Source organism: Haliotis cracherodii, unplaced genomic scaffold, assembly GCF_022045235.1.
Source record: "Haliotis cracherodii isolate W230 unplaced genomic scaffold, xgHalCrac1.p SCAF_6, whole genome shotgun sequence".
Lineage (NCBI taxonomy): Eukaryota > Metazoa > Mollusca > Gastropoda > Lepetellida > Haliotidae > Haliotis > Haliotis cracherodii.
The window spans coordinates 18,042,440-18,055,095 of NW_027266319.1; the positions used below are offsets into that span (position 1 = coordinate 18,042,440).

A 12,656-nucleotide genomic window follows, 5' to 3' on the forward strand; every position below is an offset into this window, starting at 1 on the left:
AGCAGATAATTTCTCGATAAATCTACGCTTCATCTATCACCACAGAGTCTCTGGAACTCGGTGTGATAGCAGAAAAAAACTTCTGGTTGACTGGTTGTGTTTTGTAATTTATATTGCAAGAGTACGTCTCCCTGCTTCAACTTTAAATTTAAAATGTGCTGGCCCTTTAGGTTCTCAGTTTACTCTGCTGAGTTTCAGACACTGAGCCACAAGGCTCTCTATTTTCGAATCTCTAACTTGTTTAACCTTGTAGTTAAAGTACTGGCTGTTACCCGAAGCCCAGGGTTAATTCCCAACATTCCTACTACCATGTCCAGAACTCACGTCTGGTGCCCGCTCATGGCACTGGGTCTGTACTATCATATCGTTGCCAGACGCCAGACGTAATGACGTCTATTGCCGGGTCGGTTTGATCTTCACACCATATTAAGCGTATATGCCATGATACAGTTGCACGCAACTTTAACTTCCCCACTCAATCTCGTGGGTAAGACCCAACTACTGGTCAGTGTTTATAGGCTAAGGAAATAATCGGGTAAATCGTGAATAACGTCATTTCAGAGATAGAGATAACTTACAGATTTATCTCGACAGGCCAATGATTCACAGAAGCTTAAAACTTCAAGCAATAGACTGCTGTAGGTTTTCGTCAGGGTTCATTGTCAATAAAATACTATCAGACTCGTGGTTATGGGGTAATTATTCATTCGGGGTATATGTGCGTTAAGTCCTTATTATGGGTTGGTCATCATGGGTTGACTTTGTTAATCCAGAATCGATCGGAATTGGCAGTATTTACTTACGTCGATCCTCTTCTTCAAACTCTTTCTTCTCTTTTGTTTCTTCGTCTGGCTCATCCTGGACTTCTTCCAAAGGATTCACGGAGGGTGATGATTTACTGAAATTGATTCATGATCATGCAGTGCATTTTATACTTCTACGTTTCATCTGTCTGAAACAATAGTACAAATGATCTTTAAAAAGTGTCATATTCATATTCATTCATTTCAAACTGGATAGGTGAATATACATTTCCGAACTTACATGTATGCATATAAATATACATATTTCAGTCATGTAGAGTTGGAAATTATATACATCTGAACTTTTAAACGAGGGATTTAACGACTGTTCATCATTTTTTAAAACATTTGAACAAACATTTTACCTTCACGTATAGTTAACTAATGTTTACCTTTAACATTATTCGACCTTGAAAGATATATAAAAAGGTCAAACTTTATATATGCTTGTATTAAAAGATATAAGTTGATACTTGTAACATAAGCTTACTGACATAGGAGTAAGGTACTTACAAGACAGTTCTCTTCGAGAGGTAGAACGCTGCTATACATACGAGAATCAGACCAAGGATTCCACTAGTCGCCTTAAAGATGTAGTCCTCAACTGTCTGGTCCTTAACAAACTCGTTGACTTCTGGAAACAGATGAGGCATGAAATCTACAGTACTTACTGTACCTATTTTTGACGATAAATTCAACCATCGCTACCGTTCCTTACTCAATTCTAGACGTCTAAATCGCCAATTTGTTATGATCATGGGTTTGAATCCAAGAATTGTCCTGATTTTGTTTCTAGGTTTCTCAGCGACATACGTCCCTGTGGGTTTTACGGAGGAGGTAAACGTCGAAGACCTGCATGCCTTCGGGCTTTCCTCCCATATTAAGCAGATATGACGTGATATAACTGAATTGCTCTTAAACGCGGTGTTAAACCTTTCACTGCACAGATAACCTATACCTACCACAAGATCGCGGTGGTTTCGGAATCCTCATCACGCCCTTCTTCCTCATCCGCCTCCGTCGCGAACTTGTGGAACAATCGGTGTAGTAGACCATGACGTAAACTGACGTGTTCAGATGTGGGTTCCTGAGGTCATAGGCTGTCACCTTCATTACCTCAAAGGTCACCTGGCGGTCAACGGTGCCGTTTGACAAACGTTTGAGTATCAACGCTCTCCTCGATTTATCTAGTCTTGTATAATTGCTGGTATTAGGCGTCATTGTTAACGTCAAAATGGACGTTACGTCGTAGTCGGTAATGTTAAACGTTAATAATAGCTGTTCCTCGGCTTTCTTAGAACAACCGGTATTGATTCGATAAAACCCCTCGCTAAACACTGGGGCATTGTCATCTGCGTCGGTAAGGAACAGTTTTATTTTACGCACGGAATACCTGTTCGGGGCCTTCCTATTCGTCGCCTTGACACTGATAATATAGAAATTTACACCTCCGGTTGGTTTGTCATAGTCAAGGATGGTGATTGCTTTTAAGTAACCTTGCCTCTCGTCAATTGTGAATTTCCCATAAGCAACCTTCCTCATATCTGCAATAAGACACATTTAATTCATGTATATTTCACTTTAACGATAACAAAACATCAAGTGTTATATTTCCTATGCCTTATCGTTGTAACGTAAAACCGAGATGCTAACTATGGTACTTTTTATGAATAATTTACTGTCGCCAATTCAGAATCAAAGATAATGAATAATGAATCAGCGTTTGAGAGGCAGAGGGCACACCTCATTTGCCGTGTACATAATGTAGATATAGTCATAGCTCACCTGGCACACCTCACAACGCAGGTACATGATAATATATCATCGCCAGTGAATGCATAAGTCTCACATGCGGTGTAGTAGTGAGTGAGTGAGTGAGTGAGTATGGTTTCACGCCGCCTTTAGCAATATTCCTGCAATATAACGGCAGGGTACACCAGAAATGGGCTTCACACGTTGTACCCTTGTCGGGAATCGAACCCGGGTCTTCGGCGTGACGAGCGAACGCTTCCACCACTAGGCTACCCGACAACCCCAGTGTAGTAGTGTCACATGTAGGTCAGTAATGATGGCCGTGTATACTTCATAGGAGTCAATTGAGTGAGTGGGTGAATATGGTTTTATGCTGCTTTTAGCAATATTCCGTCAATATCAACAGGAACAGGCTTCACATATTGTACCAATGTGGATAATCGAACCACTGGGCTACCCCAGCGTCTCTGAAAGTTGAATGAACTCATGGAAGTTCGTTATCGGTTACTGAAGAAATGTTTCGCGTATATGGTCGCATGATTAATACTGTCGTTTGACGATGTAATCTGAGCGCTCATAGGTCTTAGTACTTGCTGATTTGCCCGCGTTGGTTTTCTTCTCAAACCAGGCCGTGGCTTGATTCGTTGGTATCAAATAGCGACTACATTGTAAAGTGGCCGTATGCATTCTCGGCTGATGCGGGAACATAGTATGTCATTCAGGAAAGGGACTAATTCAAAAGTAAGATGTCGGATTTAAATCTTTATTCCATAGGTTTGGCAGTGGGGGATAATCAGACCTATGTGTTTCCATCAACTTCTCAGGGAATTCACAGCAGAAGGCTATAAATAGCAGTTGTATGGCTAATCGGCCTGTTTTTTCACGTCGTAGGCATACACACGAACTGAATGAAAAAGAGAACTTGTAATCCTCGAAGTGCCAAACCCTCTTAGCTGCATTTATTTATGTTACAAAATAATAATAATAATAATCATAACAATAATAATAATAATAATGATGATGATGATAATAATAATGATAATAATGACAGACAGACAGATTTATTTGTATAAGGCCATTTGACCCATTGTACAAAATACATTTACATTTTATTTAATGATGATGATAATAATAATAATAATAAACCAACAACAGGAGAATGCCTTCATCTGCCTACTCATCACTTACCTGACATGACCGACTCTATGGTGTAGACGATGTCGCCGGGGTTGCTGCCTACGCCCAAGGTGGCGTTGAACGTCGTGATCGTCGTGAAAGGGGGGTACGTCTCAAGAATCTTGAGCTCAGGGACACCCGGGGCCGAGGTACTTACTGCCGGCCACACCCACTGCGGTGTGTTGTCGTTCACACTAGATACCTGGGGCGGGCAGAAACAGGCCTGGTAGTCACCCTAGCAGTCAGATCACACAAGACAGTTTGTTGCGATGAATAATTCGTGGTTACCAGCTTAAAATACACAACACACACCAACGAGTTCCCCTGAACTATGTATATACATATTTCGGATTTCAGTCAAAATCCCATATTTTCTTCTGTTTTTAACTCTTGTTTTAGGTGAAACATCACTCTGCAGTACAGTTTTACCGCTATCAAATCCTAAATTGAGTAACTTTCGTCGGCTGGATTACAATACATGACAACAGAACTACACCACAGGACACTACACTATAGGACACTACATTACTCTGCAGGACACTACAGTACACTGCGATACACTACACTACAGGACACTACACAACACTACAGGATACTACACTACAGGACACTACACTACAGGACACACCAGTACACTGCAGGACACTACACTGCACTACAGCACACTACACTACAGTACACTACAGGATACTACACTACAGGACACTACACTACAGGACACCCCAGTACACTTCAGGACACTACACTGCACTACAGCACACTACAGTACACTGCAGGACACTGCACTACAGGAGGCAACACTACAGGACGCTCCAGTACACTGCAGGACACCACACTGCACTAGAGCACACTACACTACAGGACACTACACTACACTACAGGACACTACACAACACTACAGGATACTACACTACGGGACACTTCACTACAGGCCACCCCAGTACACTGCAGGACACTACACTACACTATAGGACACCCCAGTACACTACAGGAAACTACAGCACACTACAGTACACTGCAGGACACTACACTACAGGCCACTCCAGTAGACTGCACTACAGCACACGACAGTACATTGCAGGACACTACACTACACTACAGGACACTACACTACACTACAGGACACTCCAGTACACTGTTGGACACTACACTGCACTACAGGACACTACAGGACACTACAGGACGCTACACTACAGGACACTACAGTACAGGACACTACAGGACACTACAGTACAGGACACTACAGGACACTACACTACACTACAGGGCACTACAGTACAGGACACTATAGGACACTACATGACACTACACTACACTACAGGACGCTACAGTACAGGACACTACAGGACACTACAGGACACTACACTACAGGACACTACAGTACAGGACACTACAGGACACTAAATGACACTACACTACAGGACACTACAGTACAGGACACTATAGGACACTACACTACAGGACACTACACTATAGGACACTACAGTACACTGCAGTACACTACACTACAGGACGTACCTCTATCTCCACCAACGCCGTGGCAGTGTTTGACGGGTATGTGTCGGAATCCGTTGCCTCCAGTGTCACAGTAAACCCCTCCCCTAGCTGGTCGATGCCCTTCCCTTTGTCCTTGATGTCTAGCTCAAACGCAGTGTCAGTCCTCCTGATGACCAACTTGTCTGAGAACTCTGTCGGTTTCATGATCACCGTCAGGTTGGCGTTGTCCTCTAGATCCCGGTCCTCGCATCTGATTCTGGCTAGTGGCTTTCCTGCAAACAATACATAGAGAACCTCACCCGAGAGTCTTTATCATCACTCGTCAGCAAAAGTGTTGATAGGACATATTTCATATCAAACGACATGATGGTGAGATTCTATTTAACATCACAAATCTTTGTGACAACCTGTTCAGTGTCATGAGCGATAAAGCACAGCTAGCCAGCTTCAGTGGCAGAAAGAATAGTGACGTCATAGTAACCGGTGTCGCAATGGGCACAATGGGCCCGCGGAAGCTAGTTTTGGATGATAAAGTTTGATACATTATTATTGCGCGTTAAGGGATCTAGCAATCTGATTTGGCGGACGCCGTCGGCTGGTTGGCCTGTACAGTGAGTGAGTGAGTGAGTGAGTATGGTTTTACGCCGCTTTTAGCAATATTCCAGCAATATCACGGCGGGGGACACCAGAAATGGGCTTCACACATTGTACCCATGTCGGGAATCGAACCCGGGTCTTCGGCGTGACGAGCGAACGCTTTAACCACTAGGCTACCCGACCGCCCCCTGGCCTGTACAGAGATCACGACGCCATTTTTGATTTGACGTTACTGGCTTGTCACGGGTCACTTGACCTTGTTCGCACTTCGAGATATGACACCGGGAGTGCGATAGGTCGATATAATTGTCACACAAACATATTTCATCTAATAAGTCTTTTAGAGTATTACGAGCTGGACGTGTAATACCTGTATCTTCGGTCCCATCAGGTAAAATCTAGACAGCTCATATAATCCTCTTGTATAACATCATAGTAGAAATGGTCCTAATTTTAAACTTAGTTCGCGAGTTCAGTATTATTTACATTTCCACAAAGTCAGCTTTTTCAGATTGACCTGTATACTCCGCAGGGAGTTCAGAATGTAGGCTTGAATGCACACATACCTGTTGACCGGGTTAATCGGGTGCTTTGACTATATAAGCGGCCCATCATTATTGTGTACAAAGGTTAGTGACTACTTAAACATCTTTTCAAGTTACACAAACAGCTCCATTACATCATTTTAACGGTACTTGCTGATGAAATATATATTTGAAAGCGTTAACTCTACACATATCAGTAGTGTTGGAACTGCTTTCAGTCCGGCTCAGTGGCGTCTATGCTTCTATAGATAAGAGAATACATAACACTGAGCTCTTTCTGAACATTAACTTTTTCTGTTAAAATGACGTGCTATATCCGTTATGTTGTTTCTTTGTGTTATATCTGATTACTTACTTCGAGATCTTTTAAACAGGTCCATTATATCTAGTCTGTTGTTATTTAAGTATTCATTGACCTTTCCGACACTGAGCTTAAGACAAATATCTGCATTGTCTTAAAATGGCAGTAATCTTTTAATACGAGCATCAGAGACAAATTATTGTCAGTATATACGAAGGCAAAACTTGCTTCATACGGAAGTCGTTTCGATACTATGAAACCTCGAGGGTGCTTTCTCACCATCCATTAACAGTGGCATGGCTACCAGCCCAGTCACTCACTCACTCATTCTCATTACCAGTACCATCCTCACTTACTCACCCATTACTCACCTCACTCACCACTCTCATTACCTGTGTCAAGTTTGCCACTCTCACATTTACACTCATTAACAGTGCACACTCATCCACTCACTCACTCACCCATCCACCCACGACCTACCCACCCTCACAACCACACTCAATCATTCATCCACCACCTCACGCACCCCAAACACACCCACCCACTCTATCACCCATCCACCCACGACCTACGCACCCTCACAACCACACTCAATCATCCATCCACCACCTCATGCACCCCAAACACACCCATCCACCCACGACCTACCCACCCTCACAACCACACTCAATCATCCATCCACCACCTCACGCACCCCAAACACACCCATCCACCCACGACCTACCCACCCTCACAACCACACTCAATCATCCATCCACCACCTCACGCACCCCAAACACACCCACCCACTCTATCACCCATCCACCCACGACCTACGCACCCTCACAACCACACTCAATCATCCATCCACCACCTCACGCACCCCAAACACACCCATCCACCCACGACCTACCCACCCTCACAACCACACTCAATCATCCATCCACCACCTCACGCACCCCAAACACACCCACCCACTCTATCACCCATCCACCCACAACCTACGCACCCTCACAACCACACTCAATCATCCATCCACCACCTCACGCACCCCAAACACACCCACCCACTCTATCACCCATCCACCCACGACCTATGCACCCTCACAACCACACTCAATCATCCATCCACCACCTCATTCACCCCAAACACACTCACACACTCACTCATACACTCCTTCTCAGAGTCACCCACCCACTCACTCACCCATCCAACCACAACCTACCCATCCATCACTCACTCACTCACTCACTCACTCATACAGTCGTTCTCAGAGTCACCCACCCACTCACACACCGATCCAATTACAACCTACCCATCCAATCCCTTACTAACTCACTCACCCATCCAACCACAACCTACCAATCCAATCCCTCACTCACTCAGTCACTCACTCACTCACTCACCCATCCAACCATAACCTACCCATTGGGCCATCCAATCCCTCACTCACTCACTCACGCACTCACCCATCCAACCACTGACTCACCCAAACGCACTCACACACTCACTCACACACTAGTTCTCACACTCATCTACCAACTCACTCACTCACCCAAACGCACTCCCACACTCACTCACACACTAGTTCTCACACTCTCCACCCACTCACTCACTCACCCACTCATCCACCCACTCACTCAGTCTTTACCTGTATCGTGCGGTTCCTGGAGCTTTACCTTGTATACAATTTCATCGAAACGTGGGGCATTATCGTCCAGATTAACAAGCCTCAGGGATAGATTTGCTCGTGCTTTATGACCTGCGTCGTCCTCGACCTGAAGGGTCAAACTGTCAAGGACACGGGGTGAACTTGAGTTTTCATAGTCCAGCCTGTCCGTCATCATGAGCTCGCCAGACAATGTGTTGATAGCAAAATACTTGGAGTGCACCCCTGAAACAATCGGATGCTTTAGATGGTGTTGGAACAGGTGATGAAGAAATTAATTTGCTCTGGTAAAAAAGTATTTACCACTAATAATTGTTTGCCGAATATTCGGTGTCCTAAAATATGAACAAAATAAACATTGTTTGGTTCTTATTTCAAAGAACAATATTCCATGTCTTGAAGCAACAAAGACTTTAAATATTATTAGCGGTAAGGTAACTTGTGCAAGTGGGACGAGAGACAAACCTATTGTTTTATTTGGAAAGACCTGACCGGTTCCCTACAATACTGAGCAAGATCCGGATTTCGAAGATCCACATCCCATGGGTGTTTGAGAAGCAACACCTCCGCGTCTAATGTTACTAACCTTCTAGATGGTACTTGAGTCCTCTGCCCATGTCCTTCTGTGTGACCGTATACAGCCCGGGGACCGTCTCCCCTAAGGGGAGCTCCTCAGGGATGGTTTGTGTTGGAGATAGTTGGATCAAAGGAGGTTCGTCCAGCACGTTCGTGACGTTGACCAGGACTGATGCGTTGGTGTCCAGTTTGCCCCCCATTGCTCTGATCAATATACAAATGGTGGTTAATTACCATAGTGACCACAGGGGAAGGTTGGGGGGAGCATTTCGAATAGATCCCAACACCCTATTGTTGGTTACAAAGAGCGACTTATATGGATGGTGTGATCTTGGCCGATGGAATGTCATCGTGCCCAATCGCTGGGAATCGCTGTTCATGTTTGTCTGGCCTAGATTCGATTATTATCAGTCCCACATGACCTTTCACTGTGGAGCACGACTTGTATCTATATACAATATTAGTAAGATATTACAGCTACATCAGGGCAGCCTGCAAATAATTGAGGCTGGACCACACAAATCAACGGTGATGCCACGAGCAACGAGCAACATCTTCATGCTATGGCGGACACCTATTCTCAACACGCGATTTCTAATCTCATTGGCTTCAGGGCAAGCGTAAGGTACCCAAACAGGGTATAAGCATGAGGTACCCCCAATGGGGAGACAAACATGAGGTACAACCCAAATGGGAGACAAGCATGAGGTACCCCCAACGGGGTGACAAACATGAGGTACCCCCCAAATGGGAGACAAACATGAGGTACCCCCAACGGGGAGACAAACATGAGGTACCCCCCAAATGGGAGACAAGCACGTGGCCTTGAGACACCAATATGAATTGTGAACACATTGTGTCAGGCAACCAAACGAGAGACAAGTATGGTATACTGGGGACCATTTTTCCGAATTCCCAGTGTAACAAAGCGTGATATACTGGGAGCTTTTCTGTTGTTTTCTGTTCTGTTGATCCCCGAATGTGATGCTGGGGACATGCATTCTACCCTGGAATGTCTCCCTGACACTAGTTTCACACGATACAAGCGAATGTATTCGCAAAGTGAATCTTAATCACTTTGTTCTTGAGATACAATCAAGTGAAAATATCCAAACCCATAAAAGGCATTCCGACAGATAAACAGAGAATAACTTAGTAAATTGAGGAGCAAAAGACACTACACCTCTCAGCTGATTGTATCACATGTTTCATGTTAAATTGATATTATATTAAATATTTGATCTATAAAATTGAACTGTACTGGCACTTGGTCAGCACTCAAAGAACAATTCTACATGGTTTTAATTTCTAAATTATAATTAATTTGATTTAAAACTTTAAAATTTAAAAACAACAGCATTTCGCCAAATACAAAACTGCTGAAGGGTAAAATTACAAAGCCGGAGGATACTTTGTAGAAACTGTTGCAGGATTGAGTGATGGTCAAAAAGACACAATCAAATTTAACGAAGGTTCTTTCAATTTTCAATTACATAAAACACAACATTTAGATTAAATGTACTGAACCGGTCACTAAGCACTATCACATACTGTAATTTGATTTTGGTGAAGCTCTTTGCACAACACGAACGTAAGCCTCAATGGGTTTGTCTGACGATCCATTTTCACCAAAAGAAATATTTTATATTACGATTAAACTAATTATAACACGCACACCGTGGATAAATGTTCAAGTTAGTTTCAGGTTTTAAGATGCAATCCGGATAATACTCAATCAGTAATAGCATGAGAAACATGAGCCTCGATAGTTCACCTGATCAGCACGCCATGGAGTCTTTCTGTCTCGTAGTCCAGCTCTTTTATCAAAGCCAGGCCTGACCCGTTCATACCGAATGTAGCCTTATTGACGCCGACGACGTCATACGTCACGTTGTCATCCGGGTCCTTAGCTTCAACCGAGAAGATGATCGTACCAAGGGCGGTGTCTTCAGGAACATCAATCTGTGTGACGTCACCAGGCCAGGGGGTGAGGAAAACTGGAGGTTCATCTGGAATAAAAAGAATCTCTACGATACATCCATCCGTCCTTCCATCTATACATAAAAATAAATATCTCTCTATCTATTTTCTATCTATCTACCATCCATCTATTTGTCTATCGTCTATATTTTATATTTCTATCCCTCGTCAATCCATCCATCAAGCTCTTAATCCATCTTCTAAATATCTACAAATCCATCATCAACCCAGCTATCTATCTACTTTCAATCTGTCAATATAGCATGCATCCATCTATCTATTTTCTATCTCTATATCGTTCCATCATCCATCCAGGTATCCAGCTATTTTCAATCTGTCGATATATCATCCATCTCTCTATCTATTTTCCATCTATATATCCATCCATCATCAATCTATCATCTATTTGTCTGTCTCTTTTCTATCCATCCGTCATCTATCTGCCTATCTGTCTATTTTCTATCCACATATCCATCCAACCATTCAATTGACGCTCTTTCGACGAAGAAGAGATGCCACCCAGAGGGTAGCTACTATTTCTACATGGATATATTAATAAAAGCGACAAAACCTTTTCCAAAGGAAACACCGAGTATCTAGCCGTTGCTCAACCATACCTTTTGAAAGTTTCCACTCTCCCTTTTTCCTCATCCCTGTAAAGAGGGAAACAGCAACCAGTGGATCTTTTATCTGGTGTAGAGTTCGTAGTATTTCGTTCTGTCCAACGTGACTACCAATTCCAGCGGACACCACGCCTGGCATCGCCCAGTTTATCCAGAAGGTCTTATAGGACTTGCAATTGAGGAGACCCTTCTTGTAGGTGGACGTTTTCATTCCTCCTCTAGCCGAGCGTGTTGTCAAAACGGACTCAGGTTTTCCTTCGTTTTCAATTATGAAAAACACAGCTTCTTTGGCCCTCTTTGTCTTTATCATCACTCCAGCATGCTTACACGCCTTCACTTCAAAGACAAGCTTTTGGCTGCACGCATCAAGGTTTTTCACAGTTACGCTTTTCGTCATAGTGCCGATTGTGCGGTAACGCTGAGCATCACCTTATAACAGACATAGATAGCGTGATATAGTAAAGAGAACACTCTGAACATCACCTTATAACAGACATAGATAGTGTGATATAGTAAAGAGAATATTCTGAGCATCACCTTATAACAGACATAGATAGCGTGATATAGTAAAGAGAATATTCTGAGCATCACCTTATAACAGACATAGATAGCGTGATATAGTGAAGATAATATTCTGCGCATCACCTTATAACAGACATAGATAGCGTGATATAGTAAAGAGAATATTCTGAGCATCACCTTGTGACAGACGTAGATAACGTGATATAGTAAACAGAACACTCTGAGCATGACCTTGTGACAGACGTAGATAACGTGATATAGTAAACAGAACACTCTGAACATCACTTTGTAACAGACGTAGATAACGTGATATAGTAAACAGACCACTCTCAGCATGACCTTGTAACAGACTTAGATAACGTGATATAGTAAACAGAACAATCTCAACATGACCTTGTAACAGACTTAGATAACGTGATATAGTAAACAGACCACTCTCAGCATGACCTAGTGACAGACGTAGATAACGTGATATAGTAAACAGAACACTCTGAACATCACCTTGTAACAGACGTAGATAACGTGATATAGTAAACAGACCACTCTCAGCATGACCTTGTGACAGACGTAGATAACGTGATATAGTAAACAGAACACTCTGAACATCACCTTGTAACAGACGTAGATAACGTGATA

General features: G+C 43.2%; 1 protein-coding gene across 1 annotated transcript in view; it reads right to left on the bottom strand.

Annotated features, from left to right (window-relative positions):
- The window catches only part of LOC139446297 (protein dachsous-like), a 49,906-nt gene that overhangs the window by 7,411 nt on the left and 29,839 nt on the right, over positions 1–12,656 (bottom strand). The window contains exons 3-11 of the mRNA XM_071227647.1: positions 11,493–11,927; positions 10,670–10,904; positions 8,906–9,099; positions 8,302–8,544; positions 5,250–5,500; positions 3,744–3,933; positions 1,766–2,347; positions 1,317–1,437; positions 804–898 (exon numbers count right to left, since the gene is read on the bottom strand). Coding sequence (XP_071083748.1) covers positions 804–898; positions 1,317–1,437; positions 1,766–2,347; positions 3,744–3,933; positions 5,250–5,500; positions 8,302–8,544; positions 8,906–9,099; positions 10,670–10,904; positions 11,493–11,927 — 2,346 coding nt within the window. The remainder of the gene's footprint in view (positions 1–803; positions 899–1,316; positions 1,438–1,765; positions 2,348–3,743; positions 3,934–5,249; positions 5,501–8,301; positions 8,545–8,905; positions 9,100–10,669; positions 10,905–11,492; positions 11,928–12,656) is intronic.